The sequence below is a fragment of the Ahaetulla prasina genome, chromosome 9 (assembly GCF_028640845.1).
Source record: "Ahaetulla prasina isolate Xishuangbanna chromosome 9, ASM2864084v1, whole genome shotgun sequence".
Taxonomy (NCBI): Eukaryota; Metazoa; Chordata; class Lepidosauria; order Squamata; family Colubridae; genus Ahaetulla; species Ahaetulla prasina.
Window position 1 is genome coordinate 24,149,300 of NC_080547.1, and position 23,660 is coordinate 24,172,959.

Below are 23,660 nucleotides of genomic sequence, written 5' to 3' on the forward strand. Positions count from 1 at the left end.
TGAGCCTGTTTCTTCCCATCCAGACCCGTACGGCCTCCAGGCACCGGGACAGCACTTCGACAGCTTAGTTGGGGTGGCCCGGTGTGGAAAAGTACAGCTGAGTATCATCAGTGTACAGTTGGCAACTCACACCGAAACCACTGATGATCTCACCCAGCGGCTTCATATAGATGTTGAACAGGAGGGGCAAGAGAATCGACCCCTGCGGCACCCCACAAGTGAGGTGCTTCGGCGTCGACCTCTGCCCTCCCATCAACACCGTCTGTGACCGATCAGAGAGATAGGAGGAGAACCACCGATAACGGTGCCTCCCACTCCCAATCCCTCCAACCGGTGCAGCAGGATACCATGGTCGATGGTATCAAAAGCCACTGAGAGGTCTAATAGGACCAAGGCAGAGGAATAACCCCTATCCCTGGTCCTCCAGAGATCATCAACCAACGCGACCAAAGCCGTCTCAGTACTGTATCCGGGCTGAAAGCCGGACTGGAACGGGTCTAGATAGACAGTTTCATCCAGGTACTGGGGTAATTGACGGGTCTAGATAGACAGGTTCATCCAGGTACTGGAGTAATTGACGTGCCACCACACTCTCTACAACCAACTATGGTTGTTTCCTCCTCCTCCTCCTCCATTTGTCATTGCCTCCTTTCTAGAACTTTGAGAGAGGGATTGCCTCAAAGTCACCCAGCTGGCTTCATGCCTAAGCGGGACTAGAACTCTAGCTGATGCCTTAACCACCACACCAAAGTGATTCTAAACCATGTTTAACAGTGGTGGGATTCAGCCAGTTCGCACCACTTCGGGAGAACCGGTTGTTAACTTTCTGAGCAGTTTGGCAAACTGGTTGTTGGAAGAAATCATCAGGGCAGAGAATCGGTTGTTAAATTACTTGAATCCCACCCCTGATGTTTAGCTATCCCAATGCTTGGCAGCCCCAACCATATTCTATCTGAGTGTGTTATCTGCCCATAGTCATTCTGTGGAGCCATTACATAGTCATTCGCTTTGATTTAGCAAGTTGTTTACTAAACACCGTCCTGTTTAGTAAACCATGGTTTCTGAATCACCCTTTAAGGTCCTAAAGCAGGTTTTAACCAGGTTTGGAATCCCAGTCCTGCAGCTCAGAAAAAAAAAAGAACATGCAAAATGGGACGGTGGGAAACGTGAGAGACAAATGCTGCTTTTTCTGAATGCCTTCCAAGGCTGGAGACGTTTGGCTTTTACATTGGCAGGCAATTTTTTTCCCCTGATTCTCCAGCCAAGCTGCTGGAATGTGAATAAGAAGATATCAAAGCAATAGCAACTGATCTTAGTCCCTTCCAGACTCGGGAGGAGTTCTGGGCTAAAGGAGCACATCCGCTAAAGTGATCAGAGGGGCCGCCTGCCCCGATCCAGGTCTCCTTTGCTGTAGAAGACAAGAGCAGTTCACACAAAGTAGGAGCAACAGCCCCGAAGGCTCTCTGGGTGTGAATGGCAGTGGTGCCGTGCACAGAAGACCACTTGCTTCCCTCCCTCCAAGCTCTGCAGTAGAGAAAGACTTGCTCTGGCCTGAGACTATGTGCCCCCCCTCTCCCTCCCTCCATCCCTCCCTCTCTCTCCCTCCCTCTCTCTCTCTCTCTCTGTGTGTATGGTGTGTGTAAAAAAGGAAAATGGGGCTCCAGCTTGCTTTTAATCTTCAGTTTTCTTGCAAATCCAATTTGGCAGCCTTTCAAAAAGGACAAGATAAAGAGCAGATCCATTGGCAGGAAATCAGAGAACAAGCCAAGGGGAACTGTAATGGGTGCACAAGAGTCAGGGAGTTTAATTAACAGTAACAGGGTTGGAAGGGACCTTGGAGGTCATCTAGCCCAACCCCCTGCTTACACAGGAGACCTGTACTAGGGATTCAAACTGCTGACCTTTCTTTGAATTGCTGGGTGACTGAGCAAGCTTTAAGACTCTTTAGCTGCATTCAGACGTGTAACTATCTGAGCCTGATTTACTTAACCATGTTTTCCTCTGAATAGCAGAGTTGACTGGTCTTCCTCTGTATCTGATGCTGTGAGCCATTGTTCACTTTGCCTTTGAGGGTTGTATGAACCCCACTGCCGTAAATAGACAGCTGGGTTCACACAACACTCAAAAGCAAAGAGAACAATGTGTGAACCTTGCCAGTGCGAATAAAGAACAGGCAGAGGTCCTAATGGAACAAAAGCCAGGGGAGACCTGTGTCCAATTTTTTATTAACTCATGATGCTCAGTTGTGTATCCTTAGTCCAGCTATTATTCCTTCACTTTACCTAGCTTGTGGCTTTGCTGCGAAGATTACAGGAATCTAATATTGAAATCTAAATGGAGTTTTGCAATATAATGCTCATCTGATGTCCTGGGACTACAATTGTCATCATTCCTAGCACAGTTGCTTTAGGCTATAGGGCAGGGGTCTCCAACCTTGGCAACTTTAAGCCTGGCGGACTTCTGGCTGGCTGTGGACTTCTGGGAGTTGAAGTCCGCCAGGCTTAAAGTTGCCAAAGTTGGAGACCCTTGCTCTAGAGCTTTTTGAAAAAAAAAGTCCTGTTGTCTGATGGCTGTTTTGCAGCATCTCAAAAAAATAGAGAGCTAGCTTTGTTTACTGCAGGAAATTGCATATTTGGCAGTAATATTTCTCATTTTTCTTTCAAAAGGTTGCGGTGTCACCGGAAACTCGATTGATTAGAAAAAATAAAACAAACACACAGTTGCCTGTGTACAAATTGTGTGCGGTGGGCTTACTTCAATTCACATCTGGGCCAATTTTCATTTATTCAGTGGAAGAAGGATAAAGACCAAGCTAAAGGAACAGAAAGGCAGGATTCAAAATGCGTGTGTGAACCACAAAATTACCATCTCTGTTTTAGTGCATTTTAGTTCAAGCAACGTATATTACTGCTGTTATGGATACTTGAGGATCCACCTTCCCATTTATTAAACCTAAGGCCGGGGTCTGCAAACTTGGCACTTTTAAGACTTTAAACACGACATAAAAGGATTCCTTTTTTTCCTGCAACCCAGCTAAACTGGTTTATTTTATCTGGGGGGAAAAACAAATGTAATTAACTCCAGTTGCAGAATGAGATCAAGGAGGGTTTGTTCCATGAATTGGTGTTGTTGGTTTTTTTTTGTATTTGACCTAAAACAAGGGTCTGCAAACTTGGCTCCTTTAAGACTTGTGGACTTCAACTCCCAGAATTCCTCAGCCAGCAAAGCTGACTGAGGAACTCTGGGAGTTGAAGTCCACAAGTCTTAAAAGAGCCAAGTTTGCAGACCCCTGACCTAAGGAGTCAGACATACTGAAATTTATGATTTGGTGTTTGGGACAAACTCAGAAAAGAGATGAACTTAGTAACTAGATTAAATCTGTTGTGCAAACATCATCATTAATCTTGCTAAAACATAATAAGCTAGCTTTCTCCAACCTGATGTCTTACAGGGGAGGTGGTGTTACACTGCAGAACGTATTAAAGAAGGACGAAGAAGACCATCTCTTCAGGTGCAAAAGATCAGGACCCTTTTAAGGTTGCAGCATAGAAGATTTATTCAAGCCTATAAACAAGAATCTGGACAACTAAAGTTCAACAGTTAATTTGGCGCCAGATAAGGGTCAACAGAATTCGAGAGGGATTGGACTTAGAACATCACAACAACTCCAAACTGATGAGATTCTTAACTCCCCCCAACCCAGTTCTGTCTGGTCTTCTCTACTCACTGAAGGTACTGAGGTCTGCTCTTACATCCACCATAAAGTTCCACATTGTTTACTCCACTTGAATACCTTACTTGAGAAGAGGATGACATCTTGTGGTTGAGGAAAAATACAACATCATGCATTAACTTTAACCTTTTCAGATCAGCTGCAGAGACCACTTTTACACGTGTTCACTCTTTTTTTTTATTTCATTTTGTCACAACAGTATACACAAACAATTGTCATAGATAAAACAACATATTTTGAAGAAAATATATACATATATGTAAAAAAAATATGCATCAACTATATCAATTTGATATGATGAAGGGAACAATAGGACAGGAACGGTAGGCACTTTTGTGCTCTTATGCACGCCCCTTATAATCCTCTCAGGAATGGGGTGAGGTCAATAGTAGACAGTTTTTGGTTGAAGATTTTGGGATTTTGAGTAGAGACTATGGAGTCAGGTAATGAGTTCCAAGCATTAACAACTCTCGTTTGGTTTTCGTTTGGTTTTCTTTTGGTGCTCTTAATACAGTGAAGAAGAATCATAAGCCTGACACAGAAGGGACATCCCAGGAAACAAAATATGCGAAGGAATTAAGTTGGTACCTGGCTGTGGGATCAGCTTTTGTTACAATACTTTAAAGTACTTTATACTGGGAGTAGAATAAAACAGAACAGAAACATTATTGCAGACAATGATGGGTCCATCTAGAAGGAGAAACAACTGAAATTCTAGAGGAGGGAGGCTTTGTAGTACCCTTGGTCTAAATATCTGTAAATATTTTCATCTCACTGTGATTCCTTCCTTACTCAGGTTTGCAGAATGTGCCAAGTTACATCAGCGTCCAACGGAAGAATCGAAACCCGAGCCAGTTGTGCCTCTGGTTTACCTTCATAAAAATTGCAGTGGGTTTATAGCTTGTCTCCTGCAGGTAAGCCTTTTCATGTATACTTGACATCCTTCAGGGCGTTCTTACAGTCACTTCCCCGGGAGACTGTGCAGATAATCAAGACTGATAGGCCATGGGAGACAACCCAACGGATGATGCAGAGAACGCCTGACGGGAAGTATGTTATGAGTTCTTAATCGGAACCAAAGTGAGTCACCCTCCTTTTAACCACATCTGGCACTCTCTGCCTGCCACTTCCCTCTCCCCTCCCATTTGCCCACAGGCACAAAGAAGTTAGGTACTGAACAGCTTGACTAGAGAGAGTCAAAGAAAGTCTCCACCCAGGAAATCTAATCTAATTTCACATTTCAGGGGTGGAAAGTCTTGTTTATACAGGGAGCTGGTGAGCGACGGCCTTGGTGAGTGCCTACAATCTTTTTCTCTTGGAGTGTTTGCTAATGTTAAAAAGGGTGACAAAGGTAAAACTGAAATACTTGGCTCAGCCTGTAATTTCAGAAATAAAAACAAAAAACAAACCCTAAACCTCAGATTGGCCAACTAAAGATTTTTTGCAAACAACTAGACTGGATGGATTCAACTGTTCTGGGTGGCTTTTCTTTTATAACTTGGTCTGTTCAACTAAACACTGGAAACATCTGAAAATATGGCATTTATTATGGCATGGATTCATTAGTTCAGGGAATAAGGTGGGAATTATTCCATAAGCCTTGGTTCTTTCTAGAATTAGCCTGGACTTCTAAAACTGTAACTTAGCCAACGTTGCAAAAGATAATTCTCTCTGCTTCTAATTTGAGCACTTACTTCCTCTATCTTTCCACTATTAATTGTTAGAAATAAGTTCTCAGACTTTTACAAACCATGGCATGGAATACCTCCCAGCTCCTAATACCACCATTCTTGTACAAATCGTCAGCCATGATCTTCAGAGTTACCTGAGCAAGGAAGAAAAAAGGAATCCTGTCTCTTGATACCTTTTCTTGCTTTATTATAAGATAGATCAAATAGCACTCATTAAATTCTGTAACTACTTAGCAGGAAGAGAGGAATCAGTTAAATGAATAAACAATTTGAACTGATCATAGGACAGTAGCATTGCACTCAGCAGCTTTTGGATGTAAGACCAAGAATTGGAAAAGGGGAAAGAGGAAAATGATTTATCTATCCATCCATTCATCCCATTCCAATAAAACGCTCACGTGGGAGATGTTACTTTCTCCATGCTCTGAGAAGCATCCTGCTTCTTAGGATGGGCAAATTCTTGCTTTTCTTCCCCAAAGTTAAAACTATTGTTTGTCAGTGTGATTTAATTTCCTGTTGTTTCCTGCTGTGATAATGGTATCAGTTTGATGCCACAACTTTTCATATGTCTTGGAAGGTCACAGCTTCTTGTTGTGGTAGTTTGGCAGCTTCTTCTTCTTCTTTTTTTTTTGAAAACTAGGACTCATACATTCAATGAACTATACTTACTATTTAATGAAAGTCCTAATCCTGTTTGCTGTTTCTCACCAGATCCTTGGAGCCATGTATACAACAAACCCCAAAAGGTGAGAAATAACCTTTATGCTCATCAAATCAAAATCCAGTAACCATTTCATAAATAAAATTGAATATTACAATAATTATAGATGGTCTGTATGAGACTGTGGGGTTTTTCAACTGGGTTTAAATTTATGTTTTATTTTCAGAGCCATCTACTACTTTGAAAATCCTTGCTCTGGTTTCAAAAGTGGGGTGTAAATTGGATTAGTGTTAATCATTAGTTAAGGATACAGAGAGTACTGCATCTGCTCTCTTGCTCTACAAGAGAAGTTTCCAGATTGTTGTCCGAAATATATTCTCAGTCTGGTTTGAGGTCACAAACAAATTATTCCCAACTTACTTGTAATTTCTTTCTTGAAGTTATCTTATGTAGTGAATAGTCTTGGAGAGTTGTGGGTGGGGTGAAAATAAATATTTGGAACAGGAAACCAAAGTGGGTAATAATCAGGATATGTTCCATACAGATTCCCAACAACGGGCATTTTTTCAAAGGAAAAATTAACAATGAAAGCATTTTTGGGGGAAAGAAAGTTTAAATAATATTGTTTGTTCTTCAAGAAGTAGGTTTCATTGCATCAAGCAACATTTCCATGTACTGTAACTGCTTGATCTTGAAATTATATTAAAACAAGCAGGGAAGCAAGCAGTTAAATCTGAACATGTAGTTCCTTCTTGCGATACTTTTCTTTCATCCGAATAACAGAATAATAGAGTTGAAAATGTTCTTGGAGGTCCTCTGCTCAAGCAGGAGACCTTATATCATTCAGACAAGTGGTTGTCCGATCTCTTCTTAAAAGCCTCCGGTGATGGAGGACCCAAACTGCTCCACCTATTAATTATTCTCACTGTTAAGAAATTTCTCTTTAGTTCTAGATCAGGGGTCTGCAAAGGGCCTCTGTGGCTCAGACTGGTAAGACAGTCTGTTATTAACAGCAGCTGCCTGCAATTACTGCAGGTTCAAGCCCCACCAGGCCCAAGGTTGACTCAGCCTTCCATCCTTTATAAGGTAGGTAAAATGAGGACCCAGATTATTGGGGACAATAAGTTGACTTTGTATATAATATACAAATGGATGAAGACTATTGCTTGACATAGTGTAAGCCACCCTGAGTCTTCGGAGAAGGGCGGGATATAAATGCAAATTTTTAAAAAAAACTTGGCTCTTTTAAGACTTGTGGACTTCAACTCCCAGAGTTCCTCAGCCAACTTCGCTGGCTGAGGAACTCTGGGAGTTGAAGTCCACAAATTTTAAAAGAGCCAAGTTTGCAGACCCCTGTTCTAGGTTGCTTCTCCTGGATTTCCCTCCTATGATTTCTCCAAGGTGAAGCTTCCCAGATTTATTGGACTTCAGTCCCATCATTCTTCAGCTTTGCCTATGCTGGCTGGGGGCTTATGGAAGGATATTCTGGAATGACATGGTCTCCTGCTTGAACAGGGGGCTGAATTAGAAGACCTTCAAGGTCTCTTCCAACTGTGTTATTCTGATATTCTTAAATTAAAATCCAATGCGCTGCAAAGCTCTATTCTTTTTCATCCCACCTTCTTGATTCTTGGTTCCATTTCTATTTATCCTATCTCCTTTCTTCCAATTCATGCCAACCTTCTGTTTGGTAGTGGCTCTGCCTTTGATGTTTCGGCGAAAGAACCAGGACTGCACATCTGGCGTGTGGAGAAAATGAAGCCAGTTTCTGTTCCAGATGAGATGAAAGGCATATTCTATTCTGGGGATTCATACCTGGTCCTTTATAATGACCCAGATGAGCATTCCAACCTGCATATTTGGATTGGTAAGCAAAGGGTTATAATAATCCTTAAATCAACAGGTCTATTTGGGGATGATGTATTTCTATAGCTTATTGCTGAATAAACCCTATTTGGCTGGATTCATACAATATATGCTTCACAGATCTTAAGGGCTGAGCTCACACAACATACTCAACCAATATTAAAGAAACATAATAAGGCTTAGTATGTTTTGTAAGCCATTGGTACCTGCTTCAAGGCCAATTTCTTGAACTGATCATGCAACTTGCAATACAACACAGCCCTATAGCCTAGCAAGAATGAAGACTTTTCAGAAGTGGCTTCTTCTTCTTTTTTTTTAGAATTTTTTTTTAAATAAACCACATACAAATCATTTTTGAACAAGATATCAGTCAGGTGCATAATTAAATATAATTCAAATTTCACATACCCCCATTGTATCATTATCCAATGTATTTCCCTTTCCCTCTTAAAATTTTATTATTTGCACATATCTATCCTAAAATCTGTTCCATCCCCCTATCCTGAAATCAGTGTTAAATCAAGTCTAATCCCTATATTTTACCCCCTTTCTTGCCCTTCCCTTCTTCATTCCAAATATAACAGTAATTATCCCTAATTTCATCAAAAAATATTGTTTCATAGTCCAGTACCCAAGAAGAAAAAAGTAAAATAGTAAAAACAAAGTAAAATCTAAAAAAATTCTCTCTTACATTCCATTTCAATTTCAAAAAGATCTACCATCACCAGTAAAAATTTCCACATTGTCCATTCTCAATAAAAGAGCAAAATAAAAAGGAGCAAATATTCTTATTTCTCAAAAGATTCCATGCTTATATTCAAATATTCCATTGGAAGTTTTATCACAAATTATTTCAATTTCATTACATATGCTTAAAAATTTCGTATTTTCTTAGCTTATTAAATTCCTTAACACTCCATACCCTCTTTTCTCACATATATAGCTATGGGCTATAACTCAACTGGGTAGAGTTGGGATACTTCCTTTGAAAGTAAGTCTCTCTCTCTCTCTTTCTTTGTCTCAGGTCAAAACTCCTCCAGAGATGAGCAGGGAGCATGTGCTTTGCTCTCCACTCACCTCAACTCCATCCCAAAAGAGAAGCCAATTCAGTATCGGGAAGTGCAGGGGAATGAATCAGATGTCTTCATGGAGTACTTTCCCCATGGCATCAAATACCAGGTGAAAGGAGACTGGTTTTTCCAGTTATAGACCTTATTCTCTTTCCAGAGCACGGTTGCTAAACATTAAGAACTTTCACTTAGTTAAACATTTTTACCTGTAATTACACTCATACAAAGTTATGCTGTGGAAATAGTAGGAGACCAACATCTCCTTCAATCCCCATCAGGCTCATGTTAGCCCAGGTGAGTCCAGTTGGCTGACATTTTCCCTTTTTTTACTTCTTGGGAATCTGTTCTCTATTTTTTTTCTTTTTGTTCAATTTCCATTCCATTATTTCCTCCAAGTTTAGCTTAGTTTTTATTCTCTTGTAAATTGGAGAAAACACCAGTAAAAAAGCTAGTTTGATCTATTCACGAACTCATTCTGGTTCCTTGTGCCTGACACAACAGTCAAAAATCCTAAAAGGTTTCTATCACTCACAGCCACCCTTGCATCTGATTTATTTTTTGTTTGTTTCTAGGCAGATAAGACACACATTCAAACAAGGCTGTAGATTACAGCTAACCACCATCTTAACTTCTTCTTAACACTTTGCTCCTTCTATAGCACTAGTTTTTCCCTTGATGTCCTGATTATATCAGTAGCAATAGCACTTAGACTTACATATCACCCCTTAGTGCTTTACAACACCCTCTGAGTGGTTTACAATGTCAGCCTATTGCCCCCAACAATCTGGGTTCTCATTTTACTAACCTCGGAAGGATGAAAGGCTGATTCAACCTTGAGCCGGTCAGGAACAAACTCCAGGCTGTGGGCAGAGTTTGCTTGCAATACTGCATTTAACCACCAGGGTTCCTATAGTCCCAAAGAGTCTTTCCTGACCCCTATCTTAAAATTCTAGCCTCTATACCCCTGTCTCAACCTCAGTTTATGGTCTATAGGAAGGCGGTGTGGAGTCAGCCTTTACCAGAACCCAGGCCAACCATGAGCAAAGCTCCAGGCACCAACTCTATCAAGTCAAAGGAAAGAAGAATATCCGGGCTGTGGAAAGAGAACTGAGCTGGACCAGTTTTAATACGGGTGATTGCTTTATCCTGGACCTGGGAGAGGTGAGAAGGGAGACATATACCTGCTAGAAAAAGAATATATGTCACAAGAGTACGTGGTAGTGTTCACATGACATTGTGACTCATACGTTACCCAACCATCTTGCTCATGTGGTTAACTTGTAGTTCAATTCATCCTCCAAAGTCAATGCATGGCTAAGCTAATATAGGGAAATTATGGGATATAATTTCCATATACCCTTTCCATGAAGGGTTGCTGTGGGACTCCAGTAATGGTAGATCTCCCAATCTGGCTTTGGATTGGAGATCGTGAGAGTTGTAGTCACAACACTTCTATTGAATGCTTGGTGGGGAAATTGAAAGCTGGTGATGGCTGGATGTTAGTCGGTTTCTACTTTTCCTTTTAGAAAATCTTTGCCTGGTATGGGGGAAAGTCAAACATTCTGGAGCGCAACAAAGCTCGGGATTTTGCAACAGCAATCCGTGACACTGAAAGGAAGGGAAAAGCAAAGATGGAGATTGTTGTGGACGGGGAAGAACCTGCTGAGATGACAGCGGTAAGCTTTTTGTGGGGAATAAAGAATAGGAAGGGTAGATGAAAATTAGTATCTAGGTTGGCCATTTCTTCATCTGCACCTTTCCAGATGTGTTGGACCACAGCTTTCCTTTCCTGGGAATTATAGAAATTCATCTGAAAAATGAGTCAGGATCGGAAGGCTGGATTAGAAGATTCCATGGAAAGGTGTACAAAAAGTGTCTGAAAAGTTATGAAATATTCTTTATCCATGGATTACTGTAGCGTCTGGCAAGGAGTTTCATACAGAAATGGGCCATAGGAACAAAAGTTGCTGTTTTAGAGTAATTCATAGTATCAGGGATGCTTGACTTTTTCATACCAAGGATTACATTTTAGTGGTTGACAGGGCTAGAACCAACCTCCTGATGCAGCATTTTTGTTGTACATGGATGAAGAAGTACTTTCTAGATGGGAAGATGTTTCTGGCAGCAGCTGCATGGCAAACATTGAATTTGAACTGGACCATGTTAAGGTGTAGCACTGAGGTTCCAATACAGGAGGGACTCTGATGCAAAGAAATATTGGCATGATCTATTTCTCTAGGTACTGGGTCCTAAGCCAGTTCTGAAAGAAGGCACCGCTGAGGAAGATATTGTGGCTGATCAGAAGAATGCTATTGCAGCAGTATTGTATAAGGTAATAACCAAAAAATTAGAAAAACCTTACTTGAGGTTGGATGGGGTCTTCAGGAAATTGTTCTCTTGTAGGCACCTTCTAAAATCCATCCATCCTCTCCTTCTCCCTCTTTGAGAGGGAAACCTATTCGCTGCTGGTTGAACATTTGAATTTAAAAATCTAACTATCTGTTTAATCAACTATAATGCCCCAGTATGATCCTTTGCTGGACATTGTGTCCCTTTAAAAGGATGGGCAGCCACAAAGTCCATAATGCCACTGGAATGAGAAGACTTGCTGATGTCTTCCAGGCAGCCCTGCCATGCCACAAAACATTAAGCTTACAAGCAAACCCCAGCAAGAAAATAAACCCAAATGACTTTCTCTGTGTCATTTACTTGCTGCAATTTTCAGACTGTGGGTTGGATGTGTGTATACGCACATTCATCTTGAAGTAAAAATGTGGTAATGGGAAAAAAATAGCTGTTTTCTACGATTAACTGAGCCACATTTTTTGCTTACTTTTATTGCATATTTATGATATCTGGGGGCATTATGAGGACCCCCAGATTATTTCCAAAAGGAGATATAGGGACTCCATGGGCGGTAGAACTCAGTTTCAAGTAAATGTACCCATACACATAGACTTTGTCCTTTAAAATCATTGAGACCAGAGACTATAATTGATCTAGTTTCAGTATACCACACTGCACTGAGATCTGGAATCCTGACAACAGCCCAATCATGATTGCTCAGACCAAAGATTCTTTTGATCCAGATTTAGATTTGATATAGATTTGTCTAACCCTCCTCAAATTCTACTATAACCCTCAGAATTCTCATCTGTTTTCCATACTGATTCTGAGGGTTAATCTTCTGGTACTTCTGTAGAATACAAACATAGGGAATGCTACGTTAGGGTGCAGTCTTGCTTCGAAGAGCTTTCTGTCCACAATTTTTAGCTGCTAACAACTGGATCAAAGGTTCCATTGAGGTCTTTTCTCCATGATATTAAGCTGTTAGAAGTTTTGGATGTATTAATTCAATTTTAAAATGCTGTAGGAAATACAGAATACAGGAAGGTATGGGCTCCACGCTCAGGCATTTTACGCTTTCTCCAGGTTGGTGGATGAGAAAATTCTGGCTTTAAACGAAAGCATCATAAAACCTCAAAAGCCAGGCATCTACCCTGTGATTATTGGATTCCATTAAGTGTAGTAAATTGTATACTTCTCAATCCTGAGGTCTCTGACATGACGGGGAAAATGAGTCTGACTAAAGTCTCCGAATCCAGTCCATTCCTCCAGGACCAGCTCATCACAGATGACTGTTTCATCCTAGACAACGGGCAGCATGGAAAGATCTTTGTTTGGAAAGGTAATGCCTACCATACTCTGTCTCAGGGCCTTCTCTGGAATCATAAATACAAAGTATATATATATATATATGCAGTGAAGGGTAGAAGAGTAGCTGAGGAACTTCTACACCAGAAGACATTCTGATCAATGTTCCCCAAGTCATCAGCTTCTGTTTGTTTTTTTCCTGCCATCACTACCACCCCTTTCCCTTTTCTTTGCAATGATTTCTATGATTGGATAGTGGTTAAGATATTGGACTAGTAATAGGGACAGTTAGATGCAAATCCATCCACAGTTTTGGAAGATCTCTGGATGAATTTGGGCTAGTTTCTTTCACAGGGAATGGAGGAAAATAAAGGGAGAGGATGCTATGGGTGCCACCACCTTGAGTTACTGAATGAAAAATGGGACAGGGAGGGAGGGAGGAAGGAAGGAAGGGAGAGATTGCTCTGCCTTTCAGATGGATTTATAATTAGGTGATGGGCAATGAAAGACATTTCTCTTTTATTGAAAAGACTACCTTGGCTCTTCTAATCCTGGCCAAGGTCCTTCTCCCCACTCTTATAAATTATCATCCTCCTTCCTGTCTGTCTGCAGGCCTCAAAGCAAATGAACAAGAACAGCAAGCGGCTCTGAGAGTAGCAGAGAACTTCATCTCACAAATGAAATATCCCCAGAACACTCAGGTAAGGATCGCTCAAGGTTGTGCAAACCATCTTCAAAATAACCAGGTTTTCATAAAAGAATGACCCACCTCTGCTGATAGGTTCAGAGAAAGTAGGGTGAAAGGTCTGGAGGAGAACAGCAATGTAGAGGTGTAACTCAAACATCTGAAGAGTTTTCAAAAAGTGGACAAGGATTTGTTCTCTGCTTCCTTTATTCTTCTCCACGTCTCACCTGCTTTTACTTTGGTTCCAGGTGCAGATCCTGCCCCAAGGCCGTGAAAGTCTGCTCTTCAAACAATTCTTTACAAACTGGAAGTGAAAGCTGGAGTCTCCACCTTAGGCTGGCAATACTCCGTGACTGTGCCTTTCTGCCCCATCAACCATTCAAGCCTTATTAAATTGGAGCCACTGTATCCTCCTTGCCTTCTGCTTTGACCAACCCTCTTTAATCAGCAGCTCTGCATCCGAAACCATGGGTGAAACCTTCTGTTTCCCGACTTCAGTCTTCAGTATTGTGATAACAGTAGGGCAACCTTAACTAGAGAGATCCTCTCTCTTAATTTTTTGAACCAGTTCCTCCCAATTGTAAGCCTCTTCCTCGTTATGTCTAGAATGTGATAAATAACTTGTAACTTTCTCATCTCTACTGGAAATAGAACATTTTGATGTGAGTTAAGAAAAGTCTGTGCACTGTGCACATTGCATTAAACCAAAACCAGTCACATTTGTAGGGTGCAAACCCAACCTTACATAAAATGTGCTGTCTAATGATAGCTTTACTTCCTTGCTTGCCTCATTGGCTGTATTCCGTGCCTTGAGTCATACCTTTTACTGAATTATGCCTTTCCTGTTTTCACATAATATATTGAATCATAAACTTACTAAAGAGACTGAGTTTGACCCAACCAACCAACCAACTCTTCCTTAATCCTAACCAAGTTTAACGTTTTGTTTGAACACACCTGTCAAGTTAGATGTGTTGTGTAAACATAGCCGATGGGGTTTTTCATCGCCAGTGACAGCATGCAATCAATCATTCTAAGAACACCCAGAGTTGTGTAATTTCATGCTGGCTTTAATAACTTTCCTCCTTTTCCCATGACTTTTGATTTTGTATCTTTCTCCCCACCTGGAACCCAGGGAACACCCTTCCCCCATCAACCTGGGTGGGACATGAAAGATGCGTTAGCAAAGGAGGCAGATGTTCCACAGGGAGTCTATCCATAGCCTTTTGGCCGGAAGCAAGGACCAAAACTTGTCTAGTCTCAGACATGTTAAGTTGCCATTCAAGTCTACGATCTGTCAAAAGTTGCCTGGTAGGTTGGATCTGACTCCATCTGTCATGCCTGTTTTAAACAGCAAATGCCGTGCTCTTATCCACCCTCTAGGCATTCTTCATTTTTCAATCATCTCTCTTTCTCTTTCTAGTTATAGGCTTCAGTGAAGCTTTCTTGATTAGCTTGACAAGCCCTGACAAGCAAGATTGCATCATTCCACAGCTGGGCTGATGGAGTCAGTGTCAAAAGCAGCAGCTCCTTCCTATCCCTGCCGGAAATTTAGAAAAAAACAAGTAGGGGAGGAAAGATTCACTGCTTCCTGCCTGAGACAGCAAATCAAATCTGTGACTAAACAAGTTTTATCAGACCATCTTTTACCCAGGGAGAACTTTTACAATATAAAAAGAACTGACCAGTTAGGGAGCAGATATCTTTGGTTCCTTCTATAAAAAAAGAGCTCCATATTTTTCATTTGCGGGAGTCTACTAAAGCTCTTTTGTCTTGTGGTTGGGCATTCTGATAACTTAGTGTCCATCTCCCAGCTTCTTCGTAATTGCTGTTTGAAGCTCATGTTCCTATTGCTCCACATGTTAGGACTTCAATGCCCTCCTGTTCAAGCAAAGTGAGGTCACCACTCCTTGAAGGATGGGCAACCCCAGCCTGCATCTCAAAGGCTTGTCACTTTCCGTCTCATCAGGAGTGCTCTCTTTTTGTCCAGCCACAGATGTCCAGTGTGATCATCTGAGATAGTGCTTCCACTCGTGCTCACAGAGAAATACATAGGGCAATCCCAGGTCAATATTCCTCTTCCATGCTAGGCAAGTCCTTGCAGTGTCAGGAGAGCCAAAGGCAAAACGTTGAGCCAAGTGGAGGAAATGGCACAAAAAGCAGCACAAAAACACACATGTTCCTCAATTTTCAGCTGAGGGCCTCGGAAGTTGGGTGGAAGTTTCACTCCTAATGAAGGGCTAGTAGGCATTATCCTGAGAGGTTCGACGGTGCAATCCAGCCAATCGGTGGCAATGGAACGAGGGTATCCTGCTTGGAGTTGTAGGGTCTCCTGGTCAAACTTCCAATACTGTTGGCCCTTAAAAACATACAGTGTTCCTGCAGCAGGACAGAGAAGTGACAACAGCAATAGATTGACGCAAAATTGCAGAAGACCAAGAAATGTCCCACAGTACAGAATGTTTTGGAAGAGGGAGCGGAAGTGATACAGGTAGTCCTTAACTTACAACCATAATTGATTCCAACATTTGCTGCTAGGTGAGACAGTTGTTAAGTGAATTTTGCCCTATTTTTGTGACCTTTCTTGCCACAGATGTTAACTGAATCACTGCAGTTGTTAAATTAGTGACACAGTCGTTCAGTCAATCTGGCTTCCCCATTAATTTTGCTGGTCAGAATATTGTAAAAGGTCGCAAACATGATCCCAGCCCACTGCAGCCGTCATAAATATGAGTCAGTTGCCTAGCATCTGAATTTTCATCACATGACCATGGGCATGCTACAAAAGTTGTAGATGTAAAAAAACTTCATAAGTCACTTTTTAGTGCCCTTGTAACTTCTAACGGTCACTAAATGAACTGTTGTAAGTGGAGGACTGCTTATATTGCGTCATAAATAGAAACATGGTTGCTTCAGTGTCCAATATTCAAGCTGAGAATGCTGGAGCCATAACGAAAACCCACCACATTCAGTGGCCACGGAAGGTTGTTAGCTGAGCATTGGTGGACAGAGAGAAAAGGGAGGGTAAAATGGAATGGAGACCATTATTCTGAATAAGCTCCTTGGACAATATGAAACAGGTTCTGCCTCTTGGAATAAAGCAACGACTAGAGGAAAACTGGCAGCCAGAAGCAAGATTAGATTTAGTGGACAAGCTAGTGTTCTAAATGCAGGTGTAGTGTATCCCTACTACAGATAGCCTTCTACTTACAACCATTCATTTAGTCGTGACTGTTTGAAGTTACAATGCTACTGAAAAAGGTATCTTACACCTGGGCCTTTCCAGTGGTTGGTTTCAAATTTTTTTTACTATGGGTTCTGTGGGTGTGGCTTGGTGGGCATGGCAATGGTTTGGTGGGCACGGCTTGGTGGGCATGGCAGGGGAAGGATACTGCAAAATCTCCATTCCTACCCCACTCCAGGGGAAGGATACTGCAAAATCTCCATTCCAGTGGTGGGTTGCCACCGGTTTGGACCGGTTCTATAGAACCGGTAGTAAAACCGGCGGGAGGCTCCGCCCACTGACCTGAACATCATCAAAAGCAATCTGTGTATATGCAGAAGCTTTGAACCAGCAGTAAAGGTAAGTAGAACCCACCCCTGCTCCATTCCCTCCCCAATCCAGGGGAAGGTTATTGCAAAATCCCCATTTCCTTCCAATCAGCTGGGACTTGGGAGGCAGAGAATAGATGGGGGCGGGGCCAGTCAGAATTTTTACTACCAGTTCTCCAAACTACTTAAAATTTCCACTACCGGTTCTCCAGAACTGGTCAAAACTTGCTGAAACCCACCTCTGGTCCTTTCCCATATAACTGTCCCAGCATCTCCATGGTCATGTGATCAAAATTTGGGTGCTTGGCAACCAGCACGTATTTACAAATGGCCATGAGATCGCCAGTTGTGACCTTCCCTGAGGGCTCCCAACAGGTAAAGTAAATGGGGAAAGCTGGATTCACTTAATGACCATGTGAGTCACATAACAACCATGACCAAAAAAAAAAAAAGATTGTAAAACTCACTTAAAAAGCACCTTGCTTAGACATGGAAATTCTGGTCCCAATGGTGGTTTGAAAGTCAAGGATTACCTGTATCAGTAACTCCATAAAGAAGCATTTAGAAAGATTTGACCAAAAGAAGGGGACCACTTAAACCTTTTTACCAGCCTCTGTTCAGTTTTTTTTATTATTATTATTTGCATTTATATCCCGCCCTTCTCCGAAGACTCAGGGCGGCTTACACTATGTCAAGCAATAGTCTTCATCCATTTGTATATTATATACAAAGTCAACTTTATTGCCCCCAACAATCTGGGTCCTCATTTTACCTACCTTATAAAGGATGGAAGGCTGAGTCAACCTTGGGCCTGGTGGGACTTGAACCTGCAGTAATTGCAAGCAGCTGTGTTAATAACAGACTGTCTTAACAGTCTGAGCCACCAGAGGCCCTCAGTTGGGTCTGATTATCAGAGATGGCCTGAAGAAGCCACTACAGTTTTGTTGGCAAAGGTTTTCAGAAGTGGTTTGCCATGGCTTCCTTCCTAGGTATCCTTCCTTGGGCATTTGCCTTCTATTAAATGGATGCTTTAGCACTGGCCACACCAGCATACAACTTTTATTGTGATGATGCTCAAAATATGCTTCCAAATGTATCCACCAACCCCTGGTGATAAATCATGTTTCACCCATATCTGCAAATCAGGCCTTTTATTTAACGGGATATTCTGTCAGGGTTCCAAGGAACACCCCCAACGAAATAAAGCTCTGAGGCTTGAGGTTCCTCAAAGTTCCAATTTATTAGAGATGTCATGTTGGCACAGCTGGGAAAACCCAAAACTGAAAGCTTCCAGGTTTTCCACACCCAGTTGACAGTTCACAGCCTTGCCCCACACTCACAAGTTCATCACATTGTCCAATCAACTCTTCACACTCAATTGGATACAATCTTCAGGCAGTCTCCATCAGACGCAGGCAAAAGTCCTTGAATACGGAATTTTAATTTTTTTTAATTTGAATTTATATCCCGCCCTTCTCCGAAGACTCAGGGCGGCTTACACTGTGTTAAGCAATAGTCTTCATCCATTTGTATATTATATACAAAGTCAACTTTATTGCCCCCAACAATCTGGGTCCTCATTTTACCTACCTTATAAAGGATGGAAGGCTGAGTCAACCTTGGGCCTGGTGGGACTTGAACTTGCAGTAATTGCAAGCAGCTGTGTTAATAACAGACAGACTTAGTCTGCTGAGCCACCAGAGGCCCTATATGTTGTTATGACTAACTTTCTACCACTCCAACAACAACCCCCTCCCAACTTCCCCAGCTAAAATATGTGGCAGTTAAGAAGCAAAAAGAAAATTGCCTTCCAAAACTGACAGATTCCTTAGAGCACCCTGTGTGCCAAAGACCTGTCTGTTCTGCACTTCTTGAAAGGACAGGATAGCCTGGAGCACCTGATGCATTTCACGATTCTCAGGTGCCCAGATTGATATGCAATGAAACTTCTGGGTCAGCCCAAGGTTAGCCTGGGGGCCACAGCCCAACTCACCATCACTTTCAGTCAAGACAGAGTCGACAGAGGAGGAGAACTGCTCCCAGGATTCCTGGAGGAGAGGGGAGGCTTCCTCTATGTGCCTTGTGGTCTCATCATAGCACCAGTGAAGGTCACCCTTGAAGAAATAGGTTTTCTGGTCGGAAGGCCAGGAGAAAGCACCACTGATGCCCCCTTGGGGCAAACCAAAGTCTGTGATTGGGCGAGGATAACCCTCCTCCACACCATTGTCCTTGAACACCCAGTAGAGAGGTCCTTGAGTAAAAAAAGAAGAGAGAGAAAGAGAATGGTATGAACTACAGAAATAACTTCTTATTGAAACCATTAATTACCTGCTCCATGCAATAGAAACTTGAAATAATCTCCCTTAATGCCACCAGGCTCCTGGCTTCACCTGATTTATTTTAAATAACAAAAACAAGAGGGAGATAACAAGCACATCACAAAGCAAATCATCATTTCTAGAATGTTTCCCAAGCTAGATGCTTTTTGGCAGTATGGCCTTCACCTCTCAGAAGTCTCTGCCTTACCCTGTGGGCTGGAGTCCTGTTTCTGGAGAACACACAGTTTGAGAAAGGTTGAAGTATGAAAATACGCTAATTTGTCTCAAATGAGATGGGACAGATAGACAGCATCTGGAAGGGTTGAGGAAGCAGTTATATCTTTTGGTTTAGAGCAGCAAATAGATGATGAATTAGAATTAATTAATTAATTAATTAAGGGGCGTGCAGAAGAGCACCAGTGTGCCTACGTTCCTGTCCTAATGTTCCCTTTGATTGTATCCAATTTGTATGGTTATTTCATGCTTATACTTATATATACTGTTGTGTTTGACAAATAAAAATAAATAAAATATGCTCCTGGTAATTTGCTGGTGGGCAGTGCCAGTTCAAGAGTATATGGGGCCCCTCACCCTCATTGATTAGTGGTGCTACCTCCCACTGATGCAAAGATTTTCATTTTTAGAAGGATTTGAAAGAGGGGCAGCACTGGAGCCCCTTATCGATGGACATCTCAGTGGTGCTGATCGACAAGGCTTTAGTCAAAGGATGCTGGGCAGAATACAGGTAGTCCTCAACTTACAACCACAATTGAGCCTGCAATGACTGTTGTACATCATGATGGTCCTTAAGCAGGTGACTGGGCCCAATTTTATGACCTTTTTTGTGGCAATTGTTAAATGAATGCAGCAGTTATAAAGCAAGTCCATTGTTCGCTAGAGACCATTTTTTGCTTGAAATCAAAAGTAAATGAGTTTCCAGCAAAAATATTGTAAATTGGGGTCACAGGACACTACGAACAGATGGCTTATAACTACCTTTTGGGGTGGGGGCTCTCCTAGTTTCAAAAGGCCGCTAAACCACTAATGGCAAGTCAAGGGCTACTTGCATGTGAGATGAAACAACAAATCATTCTGCAGGTTTTTGTCAGGGCCTGCAGTTGATTACAAAGCGGACGAGTGTGTATTTTGTGTTTGGAAATCACACTAATTGCTTTAAAGTAATTAAATAAGCCTGCTTCTTCTGTGCTTGGTTTTGCACTCCGTACATCTGCCACGGCCATTGGCTCAAAAGCACGTCACATTTTACTGGGACAGGATGTCCTTGTGATCTTCTCACCACTGAAGAAGAGGATGCGATGATCTGCAGGTCTCTCATAAACAGCGTCCACTTTGCGCAGAGCCGAAGGAAGTCCTCGCCAGAAACGAGGGATCAGAGCTGGTTGGGGAGAAGTGAGATGCCGGCTCTGGGACAGGCGCCAGAAGTATTGATCTGCCACCAGTGCAGGAACGGAAAAAAAGGAAAAGATTAATGTCCATCTCAAAGGTGACCGTCTCTCCTGGCAGGTGTTTTGGGGTGTGACATGAATGAAGATGAGCCTATTGAAGGCATTCAAAAAGGATAGGGAAGAATTACAAAAAGATAATCAAAGGAATGAGAAAGACGGGATGTTTGGGGCTTCTTTTAAGAAAGGCAAGTAAGTGAAGACAAGACTGAAGTTTATAAAAAATAGGTATGGTATGGAGCAGGGGTCTCCAACCTTGGCAACTTTAAGACTTGTTGTTGTGTCTTGCCCGCCCTCAGAGCAGCCGGGGCCTTCTTACCTGCTCCCCAACACTGAGGAATGTATGCCTTCTGGCCCAAGTCCTGGCTCCATGCCCCCACAAACTGCAGAAGAAGGAGCATCCCCCGGCCCCAGCCCTGGCTCCATGCCCAGGCAAACGGAGCAGCTAGACCCCTCCCCCTCCTCCACAGCAGGTGAGCCTGAGGAGGGTTTACTCCCAAGAACAGCTGATTGGAGTGACCCTCGCATCAGAAGATTGGAGAGGCGGAGGCAACAGAGGGAAGGGAGGGGCAGGCCTTAATGAGTGCTGAGTCATTGAGCCACACCCCATGGCCTATATAAAGGAGCTACTTTCTGGCAGTCTCTGAGTCAGGCAAAAGTCAAACTTATCTTGCTGAAGTCACTTACTGGTCTCCTGCCTGCTCTGAGGACTTTGCTAGGACTTTGGGCAGAGCTGCAGAGGCAAGCCTGATTCGGATTTCCCGGACCCAGCCGTCAGCGGAGGAGTGGGACACGACACTTGTGGACTTCAACTCCCAGAGTTGAAGTCCACAAGTCTTAAAGTTGCCAAGTTTGGAGACCCCTGGTATGCCCTGCCAGTTAATGCTGGAATTTCTCCTCAATTAAAAAAGAGGAGTCTGACCCTGACCGTGTGCCCAATAGCCCACCCCACAATAGCACTCCAGCAGCTTCTTTTGTGCACCCTGAGAGGAAGAAGCTGTTTTGTCTTCGAGGTAACTAACCTTTGAAAAAAAATGTTTCTCCTCGGATCTGAGCAACAGCATCGATGTTGGAGGTACATCGGTCAGGAAATCCTTTTCCTGATCTGGAACAAGGATATGGGGAAAAACAACAACAACTCACACAGTGGGATTCCTAAACGCTGCCTTGGTTTCATTTGAGATGGAAAAGGAGGTGTCAGCAGTGTGAAAGTGCATCTTACCCCAATGTAGCAATGTGTATTGTTCTATTATGAAGTAGATTTTGAGCGTATCCATTAAATCTCCCTCTAGACAAACCAAGGCGGAATACATAAATAGCACATTCCCACATTATCCTTACCCCAACACTGAATCAGGCTGAGTGGCAGAAGTGAATTCTGTATCTCACCTGAATTTGACTAGTTCCCTCTTTTATTCAAAGAGCTTCGGGTTCAACAGTTTTAAACTGTCATTTAATAGCCAAGCTTGTTCTGGTATCATTAGCCAGGTTTTGACCCCATTTTTTTTAACAAAATGAGAAAATACATTTAATGATGGATTTCCTAGTTCGTTTGACATCATGGACGGTAAAACAAAATCCTCGTTCATTGGTCAGAATACCTTACTTACATCTTGGATTATTAAGATGAAATATCAAAATCAAAATACGGTCATATGTCCATTTTATAAGTGCCTTTGTGAGCTCCATGGCTAAACTGGGATTATAACCTGATTTCTTCAGTCTTAATCTAATATTATATGCTATTCTGGCAATAGGAAGTGACATTTGCTTAAATATAAAGTGCTTTATTAGACAAAGGCTGAAATTATCGACCATGTTAACAATGATAGCAAGTTTTATCTATAAATAAGGACCTTATTGTTACCTTTTAATCTCTGCAAATTAGCCTAAAATTAACTCTAGTAAAACAAATTTGAGGCAAAGAATTGTAATGTTAGTGCATATAGTCACAGAAATGTGAAATATTTGAGATACAGGGAAATGGTGCATACATATGTAGACCATTGTGGTTTCTAATTTAGGGCTGGTTTAGGACTTGTGTGCTGTCTAAAACCAGATAATTGTTGCTTGTTCAATAGATCATGGTCAGACAATCCAGTGCTTAGTATGATGCATGAGTCCAGTCTACATCTTTCTATAGAATCTTTTACCTAATGCTTCAGAGGTGCCAAAACTGGGATCATCTAACAGATCTGTGCAAAGGCTATCCAAAGTATACCTTGATTTATCCTTCACAAATGAACAGTATAAAGACCGTCATCTAACCTGACTGCAGGGAAATTCTGTGATAAAGAGAGAAGGCCTGGCAATGGAGTGGTTACATCATGCTTGTCTGTAGAAGGAAAAACTTTAGTCCCTGGTTAAAAAAGGAGAGAAACAAAGGAAATGTATTAAGGGAAATGAAGAATTTTGATGGCAGACATGGCAGAAAATGGGAATAGACAATCCAGAGAAATGTTGAAAAGAAGGCCATTGCAAATTAGACTGAAGAACTGTGTCAGCCTTCTTGGTCAAATACAGACACTCACACCCCACATACACACACAAACACATAATCCAACACTAAAAGTTGGGCTGGACCTATTTCAGAACTGATAGTGGCACGTTTACATATAGTGACGAGGCACTGTCTGCTTGAATGTGATTCTAGAGAAAATATGAGAACTTGATTGATTGACCTTACAAACAATCCTGATAATGAGTATGAATATTATTCATTATATTACTACATAACTAATTATGATATAGATCCAGAATACTAAAATAATGAATTTAAATTAAAAGTAGGTGGGAAAAAACACACAATTCTTGTTCACTATTTCACATCTACAGATTAAAGAAATGGTTGGACATGCAAACCAATAGCTTCAGGGTTAGCTATTCTAATAAGATTTTTAGAAAGGCTTTTTAAAAATTGCAATACATCTCCTTTAGCTGGTCTTTATCAGAGTTCTTAGATGGCAA

At 41.9% G+C, this 23,660-nt stretch overlaps 2 protein-coding genes across 7 annotated transcripts in view; one reads left to right on the plus strand and one right to left on the minus strand.

Moving 5' to 3' along the window:
- The first annotated feature begins 4,885 nt into the window (after positions 1–4,885).
- CAPG (capping actin protein, gelsolin like) lies at positions 4,886–14,141 on the plus strand. Its single transcript, XM_058194412.1, has 10 exons — positions 4,886–5,024; positions 6,136–6,170; positions 7,780–7,952; positions 8,976–9,130; positions 10,015–10,182; positions 10,548–10,697; positions 11,261–11,353; positions 12,577–12,709; positions 13,288–13,376; positions 13,609–14,141. The coding sequence occupies exons 2-10, from the start codon at positions 6,148–6,150 to the stop codon at positions 13,672–13,674; spliced, it is 1,050 nt and encodes a 349-aa protein (XP_058050395.1). The 5' UTR covers positions 4,886–5,024; positions 6,136–6,147; the 3' UTR covers positions 13,675–14,141.
- Positions 14,142–14,167: 26 nt separating this feature from the next.
- Positions 14,168–23,660, minus strand: part of LOC131203793 (matrix metalloproteinase-17-like) — a 32,889-nt gene continuing 23,396 nt past the window's right edge. For 5 of the 6 annotated variants that reach the window (XM_058194399.1, XM_058194403.1, XM_058194400.1 and 2 more), the window contains 5 exons: positions 22,962–23,052; positions 21,716–21,798; positions 20,528–20,680; positions 18,906–19,163; positions 14,168–15,739 (listed from right to left, as the gene is read on the minus strand). In XM_058194399.1, the coding sequence (XP_058050382.1) occupies positions 15,447–15,739; positions 18,906–19,163; positions 20,528–20,680; positions 21,716–21,798; positions 22,962–23,052 (878 nt within the window). In that variant the 3' untranslated portion in view covers positions 14,168–15,446. The remainder of the gene's footprint in view (positions 15,740–18,905; positions 19,164–20,527; positions 20,681–21,715; positions 21,799–22,961; positions 23,053–23,660) is intronic. The other variant, XM_058194402.1, reaches the window with a different exon arrangement.

What these genes read in the sequence shown, in the direction of transcription:
- CAPG (XM_058194412.1), top strand. Translation starts at nt 6,148, where the DNA reads ATGTATACAACAAACCCCAAAAG. An exon ending in AACCTGCTGAGATGACAGCG is followed by an intron (nt 10,698 to 11,260) that starts GTAAGCTTTTTG and finishes CTATTTCTCTAG; the next exon opens with GTACTGGGTCCTAAGCCAGT. An exon ending in AATATCCCCAGAACACTCAG is followed by an intron (nt 13,377 to 13,608) that starts GTAAGGATCGCT and finishes CTTTGGTTCCAG; the next exon opens with GTGCAGATCCTGCCCCAAGG.